General features: G+C 35.2%; 1 protein-coding gene across 1 annotated transcript in view; it reads left to right on the top strand.

The window, feature by feature from the left end:
- SLC7A11 (solute carrier family 7 member 11) overlaps positions 1–22,757 on the top strand; it is an 83,919-nt gene that overhangs the window by 889 nt on the left and 60,273 nt on the right. The window contains exons 2-5 of the mRNA XM_007999807.3: positions 4,752–4,878; positions 8,882–8,997; positions 16,747–16,872; positions 20,903–21,002. Of these exons, the coding sequence (XP_007997998.1) occupies positions 4,752–4,878; positions 8,882–8,997; positions 16,747–16,872; positions 20,903–21,002 (469 nt within the window). The remainder of the gene's footprint in view (positions 1–4,751; positions 4,879–8,881; positions 8,998–16,746; positions 16,873–20,902; positions 21,003–22,757) is intronic.

The following is a 22,757-nucleotide window of genomic DNA, read 5'->3' as shown; positions in this document are numbered from 1 at the left end:
GTGGGATGAGAGCAAAGACTAACTTTCATGACCCAGTAAAAAACATGCACACTTTCTGTGCCGGGCAGTTGTGCTTAGCTTGGGCATTCTGGCAGCTGGCATGTTGAATGAAACACCTGTGAATGGAACCTGGCATGGCCTATTTAGACATAGAACGGAGTGTTCAGCAGAAGCCTTACTGACTTTTTATTAGCCAAACAAATGGGTGGCAGTCTTTTTAAAAATATTTTTTAAGTTCATATGCTTGTCACCTCTTAATATCCTTTCAAAAGTCCTTGGCATGAGAGAGAAATGTATCATGGTGCATAACTCAATCCCTATCATAACGGGGCATATTGCAATGGCCTGAGCAAATTTCAAATTACTTTTCAGCCTTTCATCTCTTCTCAATACCCATACACTTTTGCAATATAAGTTTTAAAACTTCAGTTGGGTGTTAGTTTTCTGTGCTTGCCCAGATCTGTTTTTATCATCTATATTTCACTTGTTCTCCAGGGACACAGATAATTTGTCCACCTGTTCACTGAATTAATCCGAAGGGAACTGGTAGAAGTATAATTATGAATTTTTCTTCAAAATTTATGTCTCTTCTATTGATTTGAGAATTAATAATAAAGATATAAATAAATACCCCTTATGAAATAGGCAAATTACTAGAGAGCTACCTGAGTTTGTTGTAAAGATGATAGAAACTGGTGACCTGCCAAACATTAAATTTGATTTATGCTATGAAGATTTGTTTACTCTTCTTGGGAAAGATTCTATACTTTAAAGTTGCTCTTTGTCTTAACTCTAGGACTAACACTAACAAGTACTAACACTAACTCTAGGACTAACTAACAAGTACTAACTCTTGTTCCCATGTGTACCAATCCATTCATTCTTTCCACTCAGGCCTTGTGATGTTTTAAATCATTGGTTTGATGCTTATCTAGATAACTCAAATTCCTTTTTTTTTTTTTTTTTTTTTTTTTGAGATGGAGTCTCGCTCTGTTGCTGAGGCTGGAGTGCAGTGGTGTGATCTCAGCTCACTGCAGCCTCCGTCTCCCAGGTTCAAGCAATTCTCCTGCCTCAGCCTCCTGAGTAGCTAGTACTAGAGGTGTATGCCACCACGTTTGGCAATTTTTTTGTATTTTTGTAGAGATGGGGTTTCACTGTGTTAGCCAGGTTGGTCTCAATCTCCTGACCTCATGATCCACCTGCCTCAGTCTCCCAAAGTGCTGGAATTACAGGCATGAGCAGTGACACTGCTCCTGGTCCTCAAATTCCATTTTTAGGAAGAAGTTATTTATTTATTTTAAATAAAACTTGTTAAAACAAGGTCATAGTATAGAAAGATTTATAGAGGAATTATTTGGGGTTTTTAGAAAGAGTTTGTGGTATTATTTATATGACTAACTTGTGCTTTATTAAATATTCAGTAACAATTGTGTATCATTATTTCCCAGTATTACTTCCCATCTTTATAAAATAATTTGGAGTAATACCATTATGAGAAACTCTAATAGTACCCTTAGCCACTATTAACTTTAAAATAGCTCTGGTGTATGCACTTGTAGATAAAGAGAAACCTAATTGTCGATCATCTTAAATGACTTTGTGCACCTCAGTCTTTAAATCTTCCTACGGCACTTTATATATTCAGAATAAATCAATATCTAATCAGAAAAACCACAACCAGTTTACTGGACTTTGCATACTTATGTGCATGCAGCTTCCACTATGGGATTCAATTTTTGCACATAATAAAAGACTATTCAGATGTAATAAAATAGATCAGTATGAGTATTGAACTAGTTAAAGTGATGTTGATTTGCACTATGAAAATATGCTTATGCATAAGTATTACATATCATCTTAAGCAGAAGCTCAAGAACAATAAAAAGAGAGAAACAGCTAAGGAGACTAGCTAACATTACACTTGAGCTGGTGTTCTTTGATTAATAATTGAAGGGAGTGTGCTCTTGTATTAATCTACTTATCTTTATTTGCATTGCATTTGTCACTTAAGTTACCAGAAGCTTCTAGACAGGAGTGCCTCTCTAACAGTAAGCAAAGCAAAATGTAAAGAAAAAATAATCCTTCTTTTTAAAAAGACTCTAGAACTCTGGGACCAACTGTAAAGAATCTGTACATTTGGTTTAATACATATATATAGTTTTTTTTTTAAGTGAAGGGTCAATACATGGATTTTTACATCTTGCTTTGAACTTTTTTCATCTGGGCAAAATGGTTATGAAGCTTTAGACCTTTAAATGAAAATCATTCCCCCAGAACTCAGTGTAAACCTAGGGCAACCATCCTGGAGTTTCAGTAAAGCATACAGAGGTCTAGGTATTGATTCTCTGACAATAAATTCTGAGGTACTTAAGACTCTTTCCAATAACATTTTATATTGGATCCTTTTCTGGACAGCCTACCAACATGGCGAATGTTCCTCCATGGAGAGTGAGTTGCAACTCGTTATAATTAGTTATAGGTAGATGAAATATATAAGTGTTCTCCACATATCAGTCTGCAGACTAGTTACTTCGGAATTATTTGTGCAAATTTTAAAATGATAGATATTCTTGAATTTCTCTTGTGGACAATCTACACTCTTTTGATTAGAGTCTGTTTTTCATTTGAGTGTTTTCAAATTAAAAATTATTCCCAGACCGAGCATGGTGGCTCATGCCTATGATCTCAGCACTTTGGGAGGCTGAGGCAGATGGAACCCTTGAGCCCAGGAGTTCCAGACCAGCCTGGGCAACATGGCGAAACCCTGTCTCTACAAAAAATACACAAAAATGTAGCTGGGCATGGTGGTGCACGCCTGTGGCCCCAGCTATTCGGGAGGCTGAGGTGGAAGGATCACTTGAGCTCAGGATGCGGAGTCTGCAGTGAGGCGAGATTGTGCCACTGCACTCTAGCCTAGGTGACAGAGCAATACCCTCTCTCAGAAAAAAAAAAAACAATTATTCCTAGGTGACTTTGATGTCATGACAAGTTTAGAAATCAGATATAAAATATGTAACACTAAGATTTCACTGAATATCCAAATTATATTTATGTTGGACAGTTCTGTCTAAATTATTATTAATCAGTAATACTTCTCTACACTTTTATTCTCAGAAGTAGCTTGGAAAAAAATCGTGTTCTTACATTTGAGCACTTGGCAGTACAGATAGAACTTTTCACATAATGACAGGATATATTTTTTATTTTCTTGTTAATTACTCAAATTAATAAGTATATCTATATTTCATGTGATGCTTGCCATGTGTCAGGCCGTGTACTCTCCTAGGTACCCACTGCCACAGCTATACACATAATTCCCTTATGAGGTAGAAACTGAGATCTCCATTTCACAGAGAGCGAAACTGAGGTTTTGTGGAGTTGCATATTTGTCCAATTTTATGTGAATTGTATCGTTAAATATTAAAAATTTAGCTTATAGTTAATTCGATCTGAAGTACACAAATATAAATTATAGCACTTCATTTTAAAAAGTATATTCTGGGCTGGGTGCGGTGGCTCACGCCTGTAATCCCAGCACTTTGGGAGGCCGAGGTGAGCAGATCACCTGAGGTTGGGAGTTCGAGACCAGCCCGGCCAACATGGAGAAACCTGGTCTCTACTAAAAATACAAAAAATTAGCCGGGCATGCTGGCAGGCGCCTGTAATCCCAACTACTCAGGAGGCTGAGGCAGGAGAATAGCTTGAACCCTGGAGGCAGAGGTTGCAGTGAGCAGAGATCGTGCCACTGCACTCCAGTCTGGGGGAGAGAGTGAGACTCTGTCTCAAAAAAAAAAAAAAAAAAAAAAAGTATATTCTGGCTGGGCGCAAGGGCTCACGCCTGTAATCCCAACACTTTGGGAGTCCGAGGTGGATGGATCTTCTGAGGTCAGGAGTTCAAGACCAGCCTGGCCAATGTGGTGAAACCCCATCTTTACTAAAAATACGAAAATTAGCTGGGCGTGGTGGTGGCCACCTGTAATCCCAGCTACTCGGGACCCTGAGGCAGGAGAACTGCTTGAACCTGGGAGGCGGAGGTTGCAGTGAGCTGAGAGCGCCATCGTACTCTAGCCTGGGTGACGAGAAACTCCATCTCAAAAAAAAAAAAAAGAACAAAAAACCCAGAGTGTACACTTCAAAAAACATTCAATATAGCCTTTTATAGAAACAGAAGGAGTCAGAATTCATTTTGTTGACAAAATATATCCTACAAATTAAATGAAATCTTGCAAGGCATAGAGTGCGTAGTTTTCTCAAGAGTGGATACAGCTTATTTATTTCGATTTTCCACGGAAACATAATTTATTAAAAGGGTTCTCAAAAAATAATTCAAAAAAAAGTTAAAAGCTAACTCAAACATTTGGACTAACGCCTTGTCTCGGTGTGACGTTGTGTTCTTCTAAAAATAGGTCAATATTATTGACATCTCTCTTCTCTTTTTCCCCTATTTCCAGGTTTTCATCTCAAAATTCTCGAACACATGATATTGTTGTAGACATGTGTCTTTGTCATTTCAAGTAAAATTATAGTGTTCAAATAGAGTGAACTAAATCTCAGCTGTGAGGATGTTAGAAGAGGAACTTGGTGGGTCTTAGCAATTAGATGACGGTTATTTGTCTTGAATAAGGATGCCATTCAGACCAAAGGAGGTAGTTACATCTCAGGCAGCATATAAACATTATTGTATCCATTTTAATGCTAAGTGTCTTGAAAATGTGTTAAATTGGTACCATTTTGTGACAAATATTTCACAGGAGCCTTGTCTTATGCTGAATTGGGAACAAGTATAAAGAAATCCGGAGGTCATTACACATATATTTTGGAAGTCTTTGGTCCATTACCAGCTTTTGTACGAGTCTGGGTGGAACTCCTCATAATACGGTAAGAACATAGTAGAAAGAATTAAGAAAAAATAAACCAATTCATTCTTACGAATCACCTTGATTATTTTTAACTGGTTAAACATATGCATGTCATGTGACTACGTGTAAACATGTCTACCTCAGGATATAAAGCTTGTGATAAAATACCTTTCTCGATTAAGATATTTTTCATGCAATTTTGTCACTGATAAGCAGTTCACCAGCAATGCCAAACTATTAAAAGTATCTACCTTTCTTTAACCCTCAGCTATTCTCTTTGACACTTCTAGGAGAAAGATGCTTACCTGAAAGAATATGAACATGAAAATTCACCTGGATACCTTTTGACCAACTAGACAAATTAAATATTATACTAGGAATTGGAATTTTCTTATTGTAGATTATATCACTAAGGCATTTAACTTTACTTAGTCATTGTGACGAAGACACTTCTGTACCTGACAACTTAATTGGTCACCAAGTCTTATACTTTATAAAAAACAGAGTTTGCATGACAGAGTCAAATGACTCATTTCCTTATGTTAAACAAATCAGGAACTACAGTTCCAAAAGCCTTTTTTGATTTTATTGTTGTAACAATGTGTTTACATTCCTGCTTGTCTCAGTTTAAAATCAAACTAAATAGTGCCAAGTCACTCTGAATAGCAAATTTCCTTCAACTTTGTGGGAAGCTTATGATGTCATATGAGCGTTTCAGAGTATCACAGTTTCTTAAGGCTAATTACTTCTATAAAATGTGATGTGGACGTTCTGATTACAGAATTTAATGGATATTACTAGGGAAACTTGCTCTTATCAAACCTACCAAACATACATGATTGAAAGCTCATGTGAACTTTTATGGCTAAGTGCCAGTAAGTGCTAGTTAGTACTGACTTAACACTAATCATGAGTTTTACAGTGTTAGAAGTCTTTTTTTTTTAACAGAAAAAATATCTTCAAAGTAGTATATACTTCATGAAGTCTTTTTCATTTTAAACAACTCTGCATTATTTAAAATTGTTATAATGATATAATAATAAGTATTTTTTTCCTTTTCTAAAATTCCTGTATCAGGAATGTACTTTCTGTTCCTTTTTGATTATCTCAATCTTATCTGCTCTTCAAAGGTCATCTTAAATCCTATCTTTCTCATAATTAATTTCCTGTTTATTCTGTTATTTCTTTCATCTCTAAATTCTTCTGAAAATGCTATCTCTGCTTCACATTTGACATTGAACATGATACCTTCTATTCTTCCTTAATATTTTAGATGTCTATATTTTGTTTCCCTTTTAAAACTGCCAACCTTTCAAGCATATAAAGATAAGATCTTTTTGTAACCTGTATAGCACTTAGGTCAGTGCCCTTTTTTCGGCATATATTAAATTATTTTTGAATAAGTAATTGAAAGTTTAAAGTTACAATATATTGTGTATAACATACTCAGCATTCAAATACATGTACTCCTTATTTAGACTGCTGACCTGTCAGGCTGGTGGGCTTTGGAGCTTAATACAGTTGGACTTGACTCCATCTTCAGCCATGTATTAGTGTGTAACTTTGGCTCATTGGTTGGCATTATGATGAACACGATCATTCCATATAAATATAGCTTATATCTTATGGTAGCACAGATAAAATATTCATCTATTAATTTATTTATTCCACAATCTGCCACTGAATGGTAAATGACAATGAAAAGAGATCTAAAGTGAAATCAGTCATGATTTCTGCTCCCAGGTAGCTGATAATCACTTATTACTTTAATTAAAAAGAAAAAAAACTACTTTTCTCTGTGTGTGTATGTGTGTGTGTGTGTGTGTGTGTGTGTGTGTGTGTCTGTGGACAGAGGAAAGTACCTTTGTATTCTAGAAGATTTAAAATATGCTTATGTATCTCTTTGTCATAACATACTGATTTTGCTGAGTTGGCATTTTAAATATGTAGAATAACAAATATCATGAGGAGGGACAAGGTATCTAAGTATTTAAACATTTCTCTTCTTTTACTAATACCCATAGTTCCTAAGTACTTCACATTAAAATTATACCTTTAGATTAAGTTAGTATTGCCAGAAATAATCTGTAAACACAGATTTCAAGGAGAGAAATACTACCTATCCGTACACAGCAGGGGTCATTAAACTGAATTTGCGTGTTCACTATATATTTAATATATATTGGGTTTCTACTCTATGTTAGACACTGTGCTAAACACTGGAGATAAAATTGTGGTTAAGATAGATACGATTTTGTACCCTTAGAGCTCCGAGTCAAGTGGGAGGAAATCATTATCAGCTGAGAAATCACATAGGTAAATATAAAATTGCTGCTATGATAAGCACTGTGGAAGACAGGCCAAGGACTTCAGTATGAATATACTCCAAGAGATCTGGCCCAGTCAGAGGCTGGAGAAGCTTTCCCTGGCAAAGGAAAATTGAACCAAGATCTGAAGTATATAGCATAGTCAATGAGTTGCAGAGGCTGCAGGCAGAGAAGATTCATTTCCTTCTAGTGGGAGGAAGCTAACTGAAGAAGTAAGGAGAGCTTAGACCAGATGGAGCCTTGAATGCAATGTGAAGGAGTTTTGCGTATCCTGAACATATTTTGAAAGCACTAAAATGACATGATCAGATTTTAAATTATACATCAAAAATTGTATAAATGATGGAGAATAGGATAAACAGTTTTGTTTGGGGAAGATGGGAGGGTGTCTAGGAAAAGAAGAAAATCAAAAACCTTATGTTGCTCTCCAGTATCAGCCAGCCAAAGTTGAGAACATGTAATGGTGGTAGGTTTTCTGATACTCTATGGATCAGGCATGAATGTCAGGTAACCACGAGAAGAAAGAGAAGCTAAAAAGCAAGTTTGACATAAGAAATTAGATAATTGCCGCCAGGCGCGGTGGCTCATGGCTGTAATCCCAGCACTTTGGGAGGCTGAGGCAGGTGGATCACCAGGTCAGGAGTTCAAGACCAGCCTGACCAATATGGTGAGACTCCATCTCTACTAAAAATACAAAAAATTAGCCAGGCATGATGGCATGTGCCTGTAATCCCAGCTACTCAGGAGGCTGAGGCAGGAGAATTGCTTGAACACGGGAGGCGGAGGTTACAGTGAGCTGAGATCGTGCCACTACATTCCAGTTTAGGCAACAGAATGAGACTCCATTTCAGAAAAAAAAAAAAAAAAGAAATCAGATAATTGCACAGACTTGCATGTTTATGGAAAAAATATGCATTCATATATACATCTAAAATGAAAAGGTCTGTGCAATTTTCTCATAAAAATATTTGAAGAATTAAAATAGAAAGATGTATTACCTATATGTCTATATACTTGAATTTATTTCATATTCTTGTCCCATTTATATTTGCTTAATTGTATAAGATTATAAGTATATTTTAAAATTTATACTTTATATCTGATTGTTACTATAGGAGTAAGAATAATCACTTGACTTTGAGTTTTTGTCTGTACAGAAAAAATAAGAGTAAAACAACATCAAGTATTTAGGCATGTATTTCCAGGGAACACTCAATACTAATTTTTTAGGTTGAGTGTTGTGTTCATTCTTTAGACTATGCCCTGACACATTAGATCTGTACAGCATTAACTAATTCATAATATGGCTGAAGTTATTTACTGACTTTTTGAGAAAGAAGATGGCTTCCTGTAAGCCTAGCTCTGTCAAGATCTCATGTAATAAGCCGGATTTTGAAGGAAAAGTCAAATATGGGAGAGCAGGGGAAAAGTTGGTAGTAATTACCCTTGTTCCCAAGAATATGTGAAGTTTAAAAACTAGCCACCAATGTTATAGGAAATATTTCATTTGGAATGTCTATGACAACCTAATCAAGTATGGAATTCTGGAGACTATAGACTTTCATATTTAACATGTTCCATATGCTAAATACACTCAAGGTAGAAAAATTTAATGAAATTAAATTTAATAAAAATGCTATTTTTCCCCCTGTGGTTAATCTAAATATATACTTTTTTTTTTTTTTTTTTTTTTAGCCCTGCAGCTACTGCTGTGATATCCCTGGCATTTGGACGCTACATTCTGGAGCCATTTTTTATTCAATGTGAAATCCCTGAACTTGCGATCAAGCTCATTACAGCTGTGGGCTTAAGTGAGTATTATAGCTATATATGTAAAAAAGGAAAAAACAACACAAAAATGATTGAATACAAAGTGTCTTTAGACTTTTTGCATTGTGGGGTTGCCTCTCACATCATGTTCTTGTTGCTTACAGTTCCAAATTTCCGCTGGAAGGATTTGGAGTGACATCCAATATTGTATTCCATGCAAGTTTTGTATTTGGTCAATAAATATGATGGGTAATCTTTTTAAATAGTAAAAATCACCTTACTAGTAAAGTATTAAGTCGATTATACATGAACAAGACTTTTAAAGAGGAAACCCCAATAATTTTAGAGATCATTTGAATTGGAAATTAGCTATATATTGAATTATATCTTATGTGTATTCATGGAGTTAGCTTTATGTAGTGGGTGTGTAAGTTGTGTTTATACATTTTGTAGTGTTAGCAGCTGTCACTCCCAGTGTTATAATGTTAGCTGCCTGTTGTTGGTCATGAAAAGAGTTTTCTTTCAAGATTGACTATTAATAGTGTTTTCCAACTAGATTTCTTTATGGTCTCCAAATTGAGAAGTTGTTCATCTTTTATCAATGGGTACAAATATTCATTGATTTAAAAAGGAAACAAAAAGAACATGTACAAAATTACATGAGTGATATGAAGCCATATATGACTCTAATTCCCCAAAAGATGCCAGGTACCAAATCCTTAAATATGGGAAAGGATAACTTAATTCTGGGTGCCATTCGAATCACTGTCTTAATCAATATGATCACATTTAACCGAGTTTTAGCTACTCATAAAGAGAAAGCTACACAGGAATAACTGAACTGCATAATCATGGAAAAATTTTTAGTTTCTGATTCTCTCCCTCCTTCCAAACACCCTCAAGTAGGCCCAGTGGCTGTTGTTACCCTTTGTGTTCATGAGTTGTCATCATTTAGTTCCATTTTGTACATGAAAACATGCAGCATTTGATTTTCTGTTCCTGTGGTAGTTTGTTAAGGATAGTGACCTCTAGCTCCATCCATCTTCCCGCAAAAGACATGATCAAAGTCAGATTTTTAAGACCATTAACGGAGTGCCTTGTCTATAGAATGTTCTTGATAAGTCCACTGTTCCACTAAGGGATTGGACTAACAGCCATTGTTATATTCACCATTTTCTTGTCCCTGGAATGGCTGAGGCAGAATCATATCACAGTTATTATATTTAAAAAAGAAGAGCAGGGGTGACATTTTTGAGAGCTCTGTAAATTAATAGTTATCAATTAAAAGCCATAACCAGAAGACTAAGTAGATTGCATGTAAACATTTATAAATCCACAGACTTTACTCACTTTGGAGTTAAAATTACATTAATAATAATGCTATATTTATGTTTTTATAAGTCTAGATAACTCTCTTCGAAGTTTATCACAATTTAATTAAACATTTTAAAGGAAAAATTAGTATTTCAGAGGATTAAATGAAAACTGCTCAAACTAAACTTTAAAACAGTTCTAGGAAAGGATAACTATGTTGGGATTTACAAAACCTCTGTAGTAGACATTGGTGATGGAATAGTTAACAAGGAGCCTGAATAAATCTTAGATGAACCCAGACGTTTCCTTCTATTTTTGCCACGAGTTATTACATTCATTTTTAAATTTTGATGTTCCTTTTGCAAGCTTGAAATTCTGAGAAAGAAATGTGTTTCCATAATCAGCAACAATTAAAAAGAAAACTGGATATCCTTATGACTCAGTGGTAGGTAATGTAAATCAATGCCCTAATTGGGAAAGTCAAACTGTCTTTAAGAAAAATTTGGCTTTAATGGAGCAACAGGGGGTGGAGATGGAGATAGAGAAGGAGAAATTTATCTAGGGGCAAATCTCTCACATCCTGCTTTCTTCAAAGTGAGTCTAGGTGATTTTCTACCTGTTAGGGGTGGAAGGTTACCAAGATGTAGAAAATAGAGTTTAATTGCATGAATTGCTTCCCTGTGAACCTTGGGGAAGGAAACAGTTTGTGGTCATTTGAAATCTCTAGTTAAGCATAGAAAAAGGGCAAACCTGAAGGGTCTTGCTACATCATAGAAAAAAAGAATTTCAAATTTTGTGAAATGTTAACCAACCATTTGAGAGATGATAATGGGATAAAGGTGGGGGGTTAAGTAAATACTAATTCACCCCCATTTTTTTAAGTACTGTATTTCATTTCTGTCAAATTTAATGAAGATAAAAAAGCTTTTGCTTATACAAATTTTATCCATTCCAGTAAACATGTCAGGTGCATGGAAGTTTAGATGGAAAATCTTATAGATTCACATTTGGCTGCTCTCTTATAGCCCAATATTGTAATTACTTTCTTTCTTTCTTTTTTTTTTTTTTTTAAGACAGAGTCTCCCTTTGTCGCCCAGGTTGGAGTGTAGTGGCATGATCTTGGCTCACTGCAAGCTCCTCCTCCCAGGTTCACGCCATTCTCCTGCCTCAGCCTCCTGAGTAGCTGGGACCACAGGCGCCCGCCACCACGCCCGGCTAATTTTTTTGCAGTTTTAGTAGAGACGGAGTTTCACCATGTTAGCCAGAATGGTCTCAATCTCCTGACCTCATGATCCGCCCGCCTTGGCCTCGCAAAGTGCTAGGATTACAGGCGTGAGCCACCACACCCGACCTGTAATTACTTTCTTCACCTTCTGTAGAAGTTCATGAATTTTCACTGCTTTTATAGATTCAATAAGCATTGAAGTGTGCTCAATATTTAAAATATTTATCTGTTCTGTTTTCCTGAAATTGAACCCTTTATAATGATACACTTGAATGTCAGAATATTATGATAAAAATATTCTCCTTAAGATATGAGATCTAGTCCCAGATCCATCCCTAACACCATCAATTGTTGAATGCCAATTTCCTTGCTAGTTTATTTTATCTATACAAAATAAAGATGAGTTAAGAGCCCCATCCTAATTCTCAAACTTTTGAAAGTAATTGGGAGGAACAAACAAAATAACATTTGTGATTGTATTGTGAAAAAAGTTAGCCAGTTCTACAAATGTATTACTTTATATTCTTTTTGAAATCTATATTTTCTTGGCACCATTAAATTACATAAAAGAAAATCTAGGATTATTTCTGTGTTAACACTTCAAATATAGCATATGAAGTGGCTCTGTTTACATCTTTGAAGTCTGGCTATACCTACTTCTTTTCTACCAAAAGTAAATTACCAACACCACCAATTCTTAGGTAAATATACATAGTGTTAAAATATACAAGTACTGCAGAACAACTATCATATACTTTCGGAGGATGACAAGTAAAATGTGGAAACAAAGGGTCCTGAAATCCCAGCTAACATAAATATGAAATTTTACAGAGAGAAAGAGCCATCGCGAGTTTTAAAGAACTAGGTACACTAATGGAATCATGTACGTCTTTTGTACTACTTCCTCATTGTTACCTGGGAACTAATTAAAAGTGTGGGCTCCAGAGTTAGATTACCTGGACTCCAGACTCACCTTCACTGTTACTACCTATGCAAACATAAGCAAGTTCAATAATACCTTGATTCTCAGCTGCTCATCTGAAAAATAAGGTCGATAAAATGACTATATCATAGAGATATGAGGATTAAATATCATTATTCATGTAAAGTGTTTGTAGAATGCCTGCCATGAAATAATAGTTTATATTTATATATCGCTTAACATTTTTATTCCCAATAGTGAGATCCTAGATATAAACTGTCACTCTGCTTTTTAAAGTGTTTGTTGCTACATATCTTCTCTAAAATTAATGCATCCAGGAGACGAATGCTAATAAAAAGATAAAAGGAATCCAGGCAGCCATTACAAAACAGCAGTGAAACAACCCGCTTTATCTCAACATGTAACATACTTACACAGTATCCATATATTTTATCAGTTTAGCACAGAGTACTCAGAATTCAGAAGCCAAGAAGAACCTGAACCTGGGAGAAAACCCAATATATCTAGACTCTGTAATCTCACTCTTCAAAACCCAAAGATAGACTTGAATTACACAGTGCAGAGAGAAATACTTGCCAGTCCTTAAATCACAACTTTAGTCCTTAACATTCCCCTAAACATCCTCTTCAAATATAGCTTCCTTCAAATATGTATTTCTTATCTCCAGGATTTATAGATATAGCTTCCATTGCCACATTTCAGTTCTTAGGAAACTGCATCATAAATAAGTAAATAAAAACTATATGTCCCTGTATTTTTATTCTGGTAAAATTTAAGGCGAGCACACAAAAAATGCCCAAACTGATATAATTATTTCCTCATGTGTGAAATTAGCAAATTTTTATTCAAAGGAAGTAAAACTAGGACCAGAGAACTGGCTCAGGTTTCTTTCATTGTTGCAGTTTGGGCAGGTAGTATTTTTTAAAACTATATATTATTTGTTTCAGAAACTCAGAAAGCTCTTGCGTTTAGTGAATCCCAAATCCCTTTTCGATATTGTTGGATAAGCAACATATATAGACATAAATTTCACTGTAAAGACACATGATGAAACAGCAGTTATAGCCACTGGAGAAGCTTCACTGTGCCTCTCACTGGCTGCCTTGTTACTTGTTAAGCTGTGCCTTCAGGGCCGTACAGGTGCATCTCAGGTGGAATTTGGTGTACCAAATAATGAGTACAATGTCTCAGATAAAGCAGGGCTTTGAGAACTCTTTGAAAAAAATTCATCTTTTTTTTCCTTAAAAATTTTATTGAGGTATAATTGACATACAATAAGCCATACATGCTTTAAATGTACAATTTGATAAAGTGTGATGTATGTATTCCCTTGTGAAACTATCACCACAATCAAGTACCCAACAATGGGATTGCTGGATCATATGACAGATTTATTTTTAGTTGTTTAAGGGACTTCCATACTGTTTTCTATAGTGGCTATAGTAATTTACATTCCCACCAGCAGTATACTAGCATCTTAATGAGAATTTTTGTTAAGCTATCTGAGAGGAAAGCAGGGTGAGATGATGAATTCAGAGTATCTGTTGAATTATGTCTTCCATTTGCCTAAGAAAACTTTACAAAGTGTTTTTTTAAATCCCAAATACCCAGGGTTTTTGTTGGTTTGTTTGTTTGGTTTTTTAGTATTTCAATAGGCGTTAGGTACTTATACTCTTTATGAAACTAACAAAACCTCTTTCTTATTTTCAAACATATAGATGGCTAGTTGTTCCAAAAATAAGAATGCCTCACTCTCTCTCCTTCCTTCCTCCTTGCCTGCCTCTTTTTCTTTTTATCTTTCTCCTTTCCTCTCCTTTCTTTTTCTCTCTTTCTCTCTATATAACAGTTCTTTTCTACTGCAGAAAGAACTTTCATAAATACAGAGTGCTTTGGGTTTTAGGAGCCCTATTTGAAAGAAAACACTTCCCTTTTGTTGCTAGTGGCCACATGAGACAGTTTTTTCACTTTTACACCAACGTTGAATCTCCTTAATTAAAACAATAATCATTATCATATAATGACTCATCACACAGTCATTTGCATAGAAAAGGAAAGGAACCACTGGGTGATGGAGTGGGGAGCAGAGTTACACTAACATTTTCCATATATAAGTGCCTTATATTGGGGAGACATAAATAATTTTATTTTTGTGATTCTTCTGATAAAATAATGCACTTTGTGATTGATGACAGACCTGTCTATCCCTTCGTATTTTCAACTTCCAACACAGATGAAATATGCCCCCTTAGATGCCCCTGTAGCTTATTCAGGGGTTTGGCCTTTTTGATCATTCTCGTAATTACTCCTTTGAAATATTTCTTCGTTAGTAACCACCTATTTCACTTTGTATGAGATCTTCTGGTCCCTTATTTTTCCCATCTTGGAGTTTTTTCCAAAAACAAAATGTATTTTATTGCTTCATTTACTTTTTAAAATTTTCAGCTTTATTGAGGTACATATGACAAATAAAATTGTAATTTTAAGGTGTACGATGTAATGATTTTATTTATATATATGTTGTGAAATGATTATCACAATCAAGTGAGTTAACACATCTATCATATCATTTAGTTACCCCTCTTTTTTTTGTTTTGTTTTGTGGTGAGAACATTTAAGTATATTTCAAATATACAATTCAGTATTTGAAACTATAGTCACCAAAAAGGTGTATGTTCATTATAAAATTTATTAAACTATTCCTAAAAATAAATTTAAAAAACTGAAAGTTATTTAGTATTCCTATAAACACCTGCTGTTGATGTTTTGGTAAATATGTTTCCAGATCTTTCTAGTTCTCCTTCCTTCTTTCCTTCCTTCCTTCCTTCCTCCCTTTCTTCCTCCCTTCCTTCCTTGCCTCCTTCCTTCCTCTTTCCATCCATCTCTCTAACTTGCTGTATTGATCAGTAATATGTCATGAATATCCTTTCTTATAATAAATATTTAACTGCCTCATAATTTTAAGTGGCTACATATAAACTATTAAAATGATATACCTTAATTAGCCTTCCTTTAGGAGGTTTAGGCTATTTCCATTTTTTTGCCTTTAAAGATTATGTGTTGCTAACATTTGCATTGATTGTTAAATTCTGAAGTAAGCTAGTAACTATACTAGGCAATGAAAACTGTGAGGCGGACTCATTACTATACATAAGAAAACTTCCAATTGCAATTTGAATAATAAGAATTCTGTAGGAGTTTTGTTTCTTTGAGAAATATCTTTACATTTTTAATATCTGTTTAGGGAGAATATACCTTTATAAATATAAAGGTTATAGTTAATAACTGTAAATGTCAGGAATAAAGTAATGTTTTGGGTTGTTAAAACTGAGCATAAGGTTGTGGAAAGAGTATAAAGTTGAAATCCACTGTCTAGAATAACCTCAGTCATCCCAGCAGAGTAGGGGAGAAAGGTCTTAGAGCATCACCATTCCCCTTGTGCCTTAGATTTTCTGACTGAGGACCCAGTTCATTCATTCAACAAAAATGTATTAAGCTACCCAGGCCAGGCATGGAGCTGGATACTAGCAATACAGCGATAAATAACCCTTGCTCTATCCTTGAGGTTTTCATGGTCCACAAGGTGTCGAAGGTGAATAGTTATTGCTGCTTGGGAAATTGTGGATAGCATCAGTAAGAATGAAAAATTCTGCTGGCTTGAACCTAATGTGCATCCTAGACTGGTTAGTCTTTTGCACTCATCACTTAGAATATTGTGCTCAAGCCCTAAAATATATCTTGAAAAACAATTCTTGTACAGTAGGTTGAAAGTCACCCCTTGACATGCTAATTAGAAAGAAGAAAACCAAAAGAAAAGTGCTGCCTGAGGCTAGTCCTGAGAATGAAAAATAAGATCTGAACCAACTTCTACATGTCTTGCCCTTTCTTGAGTGTGATTCACAGTGGCAGGCATACCATCATGGAGACAGAAAAGAGTTGCCACATCAAGCTAGAGAGTCAAATTCAGCCATCTGATTGGATGAGGGTTTGGTTAGAAGACATTTTTATAGGATTGTCAGAGTACTACAATATATGCCCACTCTTACATACAAAGAACAAGAGAAGAATTCCTATTGTCCAGAGGTTTTATCCACATTTCTCAAACTTTATTGTGTATAGAAACCAGCTGGAGAACCTGTTGAAATGTAGATTTGTATTCATTAGGTCTGGGGAAGGGCCTGGGATTCTGCATTCCTAAAACAGCAATGTCAACACTGCTGCCTCATAGATTGCCCTTTGAGTAACAAGGACCTGAAATGTCTTTGTGCCATTGAGGATTCACCTTTTGTAACTTCATCTATTTGTTTGCAGCTGTAGTGATGGTCCTAAATAGCATGAGTGTCAGCTGGAGCGCCCGGATCCAGATTTTCTTAACCTTTTGCAAGCTCACAGCAATTCTGATAATTATAGTCCCTGGAGTTATGCAGCTAATTAAAGGTATGGACTGAAGTAAATGCTTTTTAAAATACTTATCTGCTTTTAGTCTTTTTTAACACTAACTTTTGCTTGTACTAGCAGAATCCTTAATTAGTCTCTGCTTGTGGAACTTAAAGTCTATATTGTCATCTAATTGATTTGAAAGGCTGCTACATTGTGAGTGAGTTGGTTTTTACAGTTGAATGGCAGAAAGAGGATTAAGACTGGGCCAACCAACAAAATAAGGCATCAGTGAATTTTCTAGGTGTAATGGTTTGAAGTGAAAACTCAAAGTGGAAAAAAAAAAAACTGCCATTTAGTTTTAATTACAGATAAATATGTCTTTTTTTTTTTACTTTAAAATTGTCTAATAATAGTAATAAAAATCAAAGAGAAAAAGGTATCTGGAAAATAATAAAAGATGATCAATAATTCTTTGACTTTCTGGTTATTATTCCTTTTAAATTGAGAATGGTATCCTCAAAAGAGGAGTCAATATCGGAACAGCATTCCTAAACACCAAAATTATATCACACTAAAATAGTTGTAAAAACTTAATTTTTATTGTTACATTATTTTTAATATAAAATTTGCATTTCTGTGATTACTCGCTTTATAGAGTTTAACATTTAATTTAAAAAAAGAAGTTGAGAGGTGATATTTAGAGTTTTAGTTGTTTTAGGAAAGCAGGCACGTGCAGTTGCTTGAATTCAGTGGAAATTGTTGGAAGACAGAGATTCACATGTGATATTTAATTAGCAACAGGAATATAGCAGGAAATAAGAAAGTGAGAAGAAATTGTAAAGGAATGACATAACTTGGGCATGTTAAGTATTTAATGTTTACATTGATATTGTCTGTTCCAAGAAAGGGAATTTATAGAGAAATTTAATGATGTTGCAGAAGAATTGCACCAGGCAAAAGGAAATGCCAACTTTTGGTAAAATCATCACTGTTGGTAGAAGCATTAAACAATGACAAACACTGAAAGATCAGCTACTCTGCAGCTGGGAAAGGGAGCTGTTGTTGCCCATTTAATAAGCCTAACGGGAGATTTTAGAGCTCTGCTGGCGGAAATGCTTTTATGAAATCCGGCAACTGCAGCCAATGCAGAATAAACACAAGGTAGATTTTGACCATTAGAGCTTGCTCTGAAGAGAAGACAGGAGCTTGCTCTTCTAATACACCTTGGCCTCCACAGAGCTAGCCTGCTCACTTCTATCTTATTCATTAGGAATGTAGGCACAATAATCTGTTTTGCTAGTGCTTTATTTTTCTGAGCTAATTCTTCAGCCTTCTGTAAGGAGTTTCTTCAGTATTTGAAAAGTGCAGAATCTCTGGGTCATTGGCTGTTCTTTAATACTAGTTTAGATTCCAAAAGATTATATGCTATCCCTTGAAACTAAGATATATTTTCTTTCTTTTTCTTTTTGGTGTAATGTAAGACACTATAGGTAGCATTATAGACTATATTCAGTTTTTACCGGGTATTTATATATGTATATGAGGAAGGGTTGCTCAAATGTTACTGTATTACAAACTCCTTGAGAGCAGAGGTCATGATATATCTTGAGGTTTTTTTGGTGGCTACAAAACAGAGATACTTTAATCAATAATTATGATATCAATGCTTAATGTGACAGGCTTATTCAGAGATCTCACTCAACAGAGAAATTCCCTGAGAATATTACCACATTTAATGTAAATTTTAACATTTTAGAGACCATTGTTAGCAGGTATATTTGCTCGATTACTATGAAATTGTGATTTTCTTTATCTCTCACATGATCGCACATTTTTCACATTAATCTGAAACTCTAGTAAGAGACTTTGTTAATACAGATTGTGCTTTTATTTCTATTCTAATCATATCCTGAAAGTAGTTGTATGTAATGTATTCACTTATGAGGGTTTGTTGAACTTTCCTTTGAATATTGACTTTAATCTTCATGAGACCTCTGTTATATAGTCAAAATATTCCTGAATTCTAGAAACAAAATACCTCTCTTTTGTAATATTCTCAAAATGGCACTTTTGAAGATCTGTGCTTGTGACCCAGTCTTTATAGAATTTGGCTTCTCTTATTATTTGGTGCTGTACTCTTAGAAATATTGTGCCTTTATGCCAAAGAGACCACAGATTATGATAAAAGAATATTCAACAGATGCTTTTCTCTTAATTCCACTACTTATATTTTTCTTCTGGAAGGACACAACGATGTCTTAGTAAAATGGGCATTTCTGAATTTATCATATCATTGAAAAAGTGAGCTATGTTTGGGAATCATTTACTTTGACAGAAAAATTGTTTAGTATATAACTCAACATTCTCCACTTTTGGTCTTCATACTCACACATATTCTATTTTTATATATGTTGTGCCTGGGCAATGAATACAGAAAAAACTGAGATTTGACTTGGAAGAGAGAGTGCCTCATACACATCATCCACCCCCTGTCCCCCTTATGTTTATTTACATGAAGTTTTATTTTAAACCAAAGTCTCACTTCCCATTTGGATAATCTCATTTGATATTTTCTTTGGGTAGTAGAAACATTTTTTCCGCTTAAGCTTGAATATTGACTGACTAAAGTGAATCTGAATTTCTGACTTTTAAAACTATTCATAAGATATAAAAGAAAAAGTTCCATTGTGATTCACAAAATAGAGAAAAAGGTGATGAATAAAAGTGTTCAATTCACATGTTGCTGCAAAATTTATTGAAACCTATTTATTTTAGAATTCATTATAATATCTTTTCAACATTTCTAGGAAAAAAACATGTCATTCTCTAGGACAGGGTCATAGGATGAGTGGACTTTCTCTGTAAAGGAAAAGATAGTAAATATTTTCAATTTTTCAAGCTGTATGGTCTCCACTCTGCTATTGTAGGCTGAAATCAGCCATAGGCAATACTTCATGAATGGGCAGTACTTCATGAATAGGCGTTTTTAACTTACAGATAAAGAAAGCTTTATCTACAAGAAAGGCTTGTGGCTGGGCGCGGTGACTCACGCCTGTAAACCTAGCACTTTGGGAGGCTGAGGTGGGCAGATCAGTAGGTCAGGAGTTCTAGACAAGCCTGACCAACATGGTGAAACCCCATCTCTACTAAAAATACAAAAATTAGTTGGGCATGGTGGCGCACGCTCATAATCCCAGCTACTCAGGAGGCTGAGGCTGGAGAATCGTTTGAACCCGAGAAGTGGAGGTTGCAGTGAGCCGAGATCATGCCACTGCATTCCAGCCTGGGCCACAGAGTGAGACTCCATCTCAAAAAAAAAAAAAAAAAAAAAAGGTGGGGGGGAAGGGGGGAAGGATGGCATTGGGAGTTATTGATGGGTGCTGACAAGTTGATGGGTGCTGACGAGTTGATGGGTGCAGCACACCAACATGGCACATGTATACATATGTAACAAACCTGCACGTTGTGCACATGTACCCTAGAACTTAATAATAAAAAAAGAAAAAAGAAAAAGAAAAAAAAAAAAAGGCTTGTAGTTTGGGTTGGCAGACATGGTCCTCAGGGTTTTCCAACTTCTGTTCTAGGAGGTAGGCCTCTAATGAACAACGTGGGATAAACAGAAAGCAGAAAGGTAAATTGTGTAGGAAAGGAGTCCTGGGATTTATTTCCATCTCCTCATTAAGGGTAGAACCTTGGATACCTCTGCACATTTTTTTGCCAAGCAAAAAATTATCTTCATTTTTAAGAATTCTATTGTATTCATAAAGATTATAATTTACAGAAAACCCTTTAGTCTTCTTTTATGGTCACAACAGAGGCATCCTCAAACAGAGGATTGTTTTTCAATGACATTTTCATCTTTGTTATACATTTATTAAAAGAGAAATGTGAAATAGTGTTAATGATCAATATACTTTTGGAACCCCTTCTGTAGAATGGGTACAGTATTGATAAAGATGGTAATCAACAGAGAGTAAGAAATCTAGACTTAAAACAGTATGGTTCTCCACACCCCCACGTTTCTGGTTAAGAGTGAATAAGAACCAATTCTTTGAAAAATCCTAAAATCAGTCTATTCTAATTACAGGTCAAACACAGAACTTTAAAGATGCCTTTTCAGGAAGAGATTCAAGTATTACGCGGTTGCCACTGGCTTTTTATTATGGAATGTACGCATATGCTGGCTGGTAAGTCGATAGCTCCAGATCTGGTGGTTTATGTAGTTCATTAATCCCATTATGCACTCAGATTAAGTGCCAACCAAGGTGCCAGGCAAATGTGAATAGGCATAATCCACATAATAGCAATAAGGTATTGTCCCCTCCATCAGGCCAATTACTTTGCACATGACAACACAAACATAACAGGTTTCCAGTCAAGATGACTGCTAGATTTAGCCTGATGTCATAAAAAACAAACAAATGCTGGGTCTTAAGATCCAATAAAAATTACTTATAAGTATGTACCAGTAAGGACATAATAGTGCTGTAAGGTACTAGAGAATAATACTTCGCTTGTCAAAAGGCCTTTCAGCTAAAACTCCAAGGGTATTTACAAATAGTGATTAATTGATTTTTTTTTTTCCAGCTTCTCATGAGAGAAGTAACTCAGATGTAGAAATAAGTATGATATTCCCAGAAGGTCAGAGAAAGAGAAACCAAGATAATGCAGTCAACTCTGCTAGACAGTCTACATTTAAAAAGACCCTACATGTTCCTTAAAATTTCCCCAACATCTGAAAATTAAAAAAATAAAGATGATTAAAATCATGATGCCACAGATATATTTCCTTTGATGTATGTCCACCTGTGATACCTACCTTTCTAGTTAAGGCACTAAAACTTTGTACTTGTACCTTGTTTGTTCAGATACTTGAAAACCAGTAATTATGGATAAGAGTGGGACTTTTTCTTCAGTAAATTTTATTGACCTTGTAAGATTTAGTTTAGATGATGGTTGCAAGAAAACCTACACGGTATTATTTAATTATCAAAATCATTATAGTAAGATTAAATTTCATTGTTTTGGGTACATCATGGCAATATTTATTTTTAAATTGTCTATAAATCTCATTGTTATACAACTTTAGCTGTGAGAATGATGTAAAACAGTAGCTCAAAAATTATATGAATGCATTTCCAACACAAATATAATTTCTTTTGTTTCTTTAGTTTTTAAGATCTTACCTTCTAGCCAATGCGCGGAACATAGATATATTTCAACATGAATGGAGTGTTTACCCTATTAATCTCATTGAATTATGAAAATATAGTATTAGAGGATAATTAGGGAGTATGGGAACTTAAAATCTTAACATGGCCTGTGAGGCAAAATACGTTTGAAGATTGTCAGAAGATTATAGCTCTAAGGAGATCAGTGTAAAATATTTGTATATTCCCAGAATATTTTTATAACCATTATATGTAAGCATTAGTTTAGAATCACTAAGTATTTTTGAAGTCTTTTTGCTTTTGTCCGAAGCACGATGTGGTGCTAGACATCAAAAGAACTGAGTGTGATCACAGGGTTAAAGCAGAATCAACTGTTCTATGGCTATTCAGCCTGGATCAGAGCTCTGTGCCCTGGGGCTGAAGCCAAGCTACTGGGAGGGTCACTGGGAGACACCAGAGCAAAGCAGGGAGGTAGAGAAAGCTTTCAGCTACAGCCAAGTGTTGGGAGCCGGGCAAGATGCAATCACAAGTGTGGAATGTGAAGATAGTCACAAGGGAGATTTGATTAATTCTGTTGAATGAAATTTCTTTTGCCTGCGAGTACCGTAGATCTGTTCCCATGCAATCTTAAAATATTCTTTTGCCCTCCTTACTTTTCTAATAGCCAGAACTAAAAATTCAGGCCACTTGCTTTATGTAGAGCAAAATTTCTCCGCTTATGTAGGCTTTTGAGGGCCGATGAATTTCTCCATGGATGAAGACCCTTTTCAT

The sequence above is a fragment of the Chlorocebus sabaeus genome, chromosome 7 (genome assembly GCF_047675955.1).
Source record: "Chlorocebus sabaeus isolate Y175 chromosome 7, mChlSab1.0.hap1, whole genome shotgun sequence".
Taxonomy (NCBI): domain Eukaryota; kingdom Metazoa; phylum Chordata; class Mammalia; order Primates; family Cercopithecidae; genus Chlorocebus; species Chlorocebus sabaeus.
The sequence above is the reverse complement of the archived record's forward strand: the minus strand, read 5'-3'. Positions and strand labels throughout refer to the sequence as shown.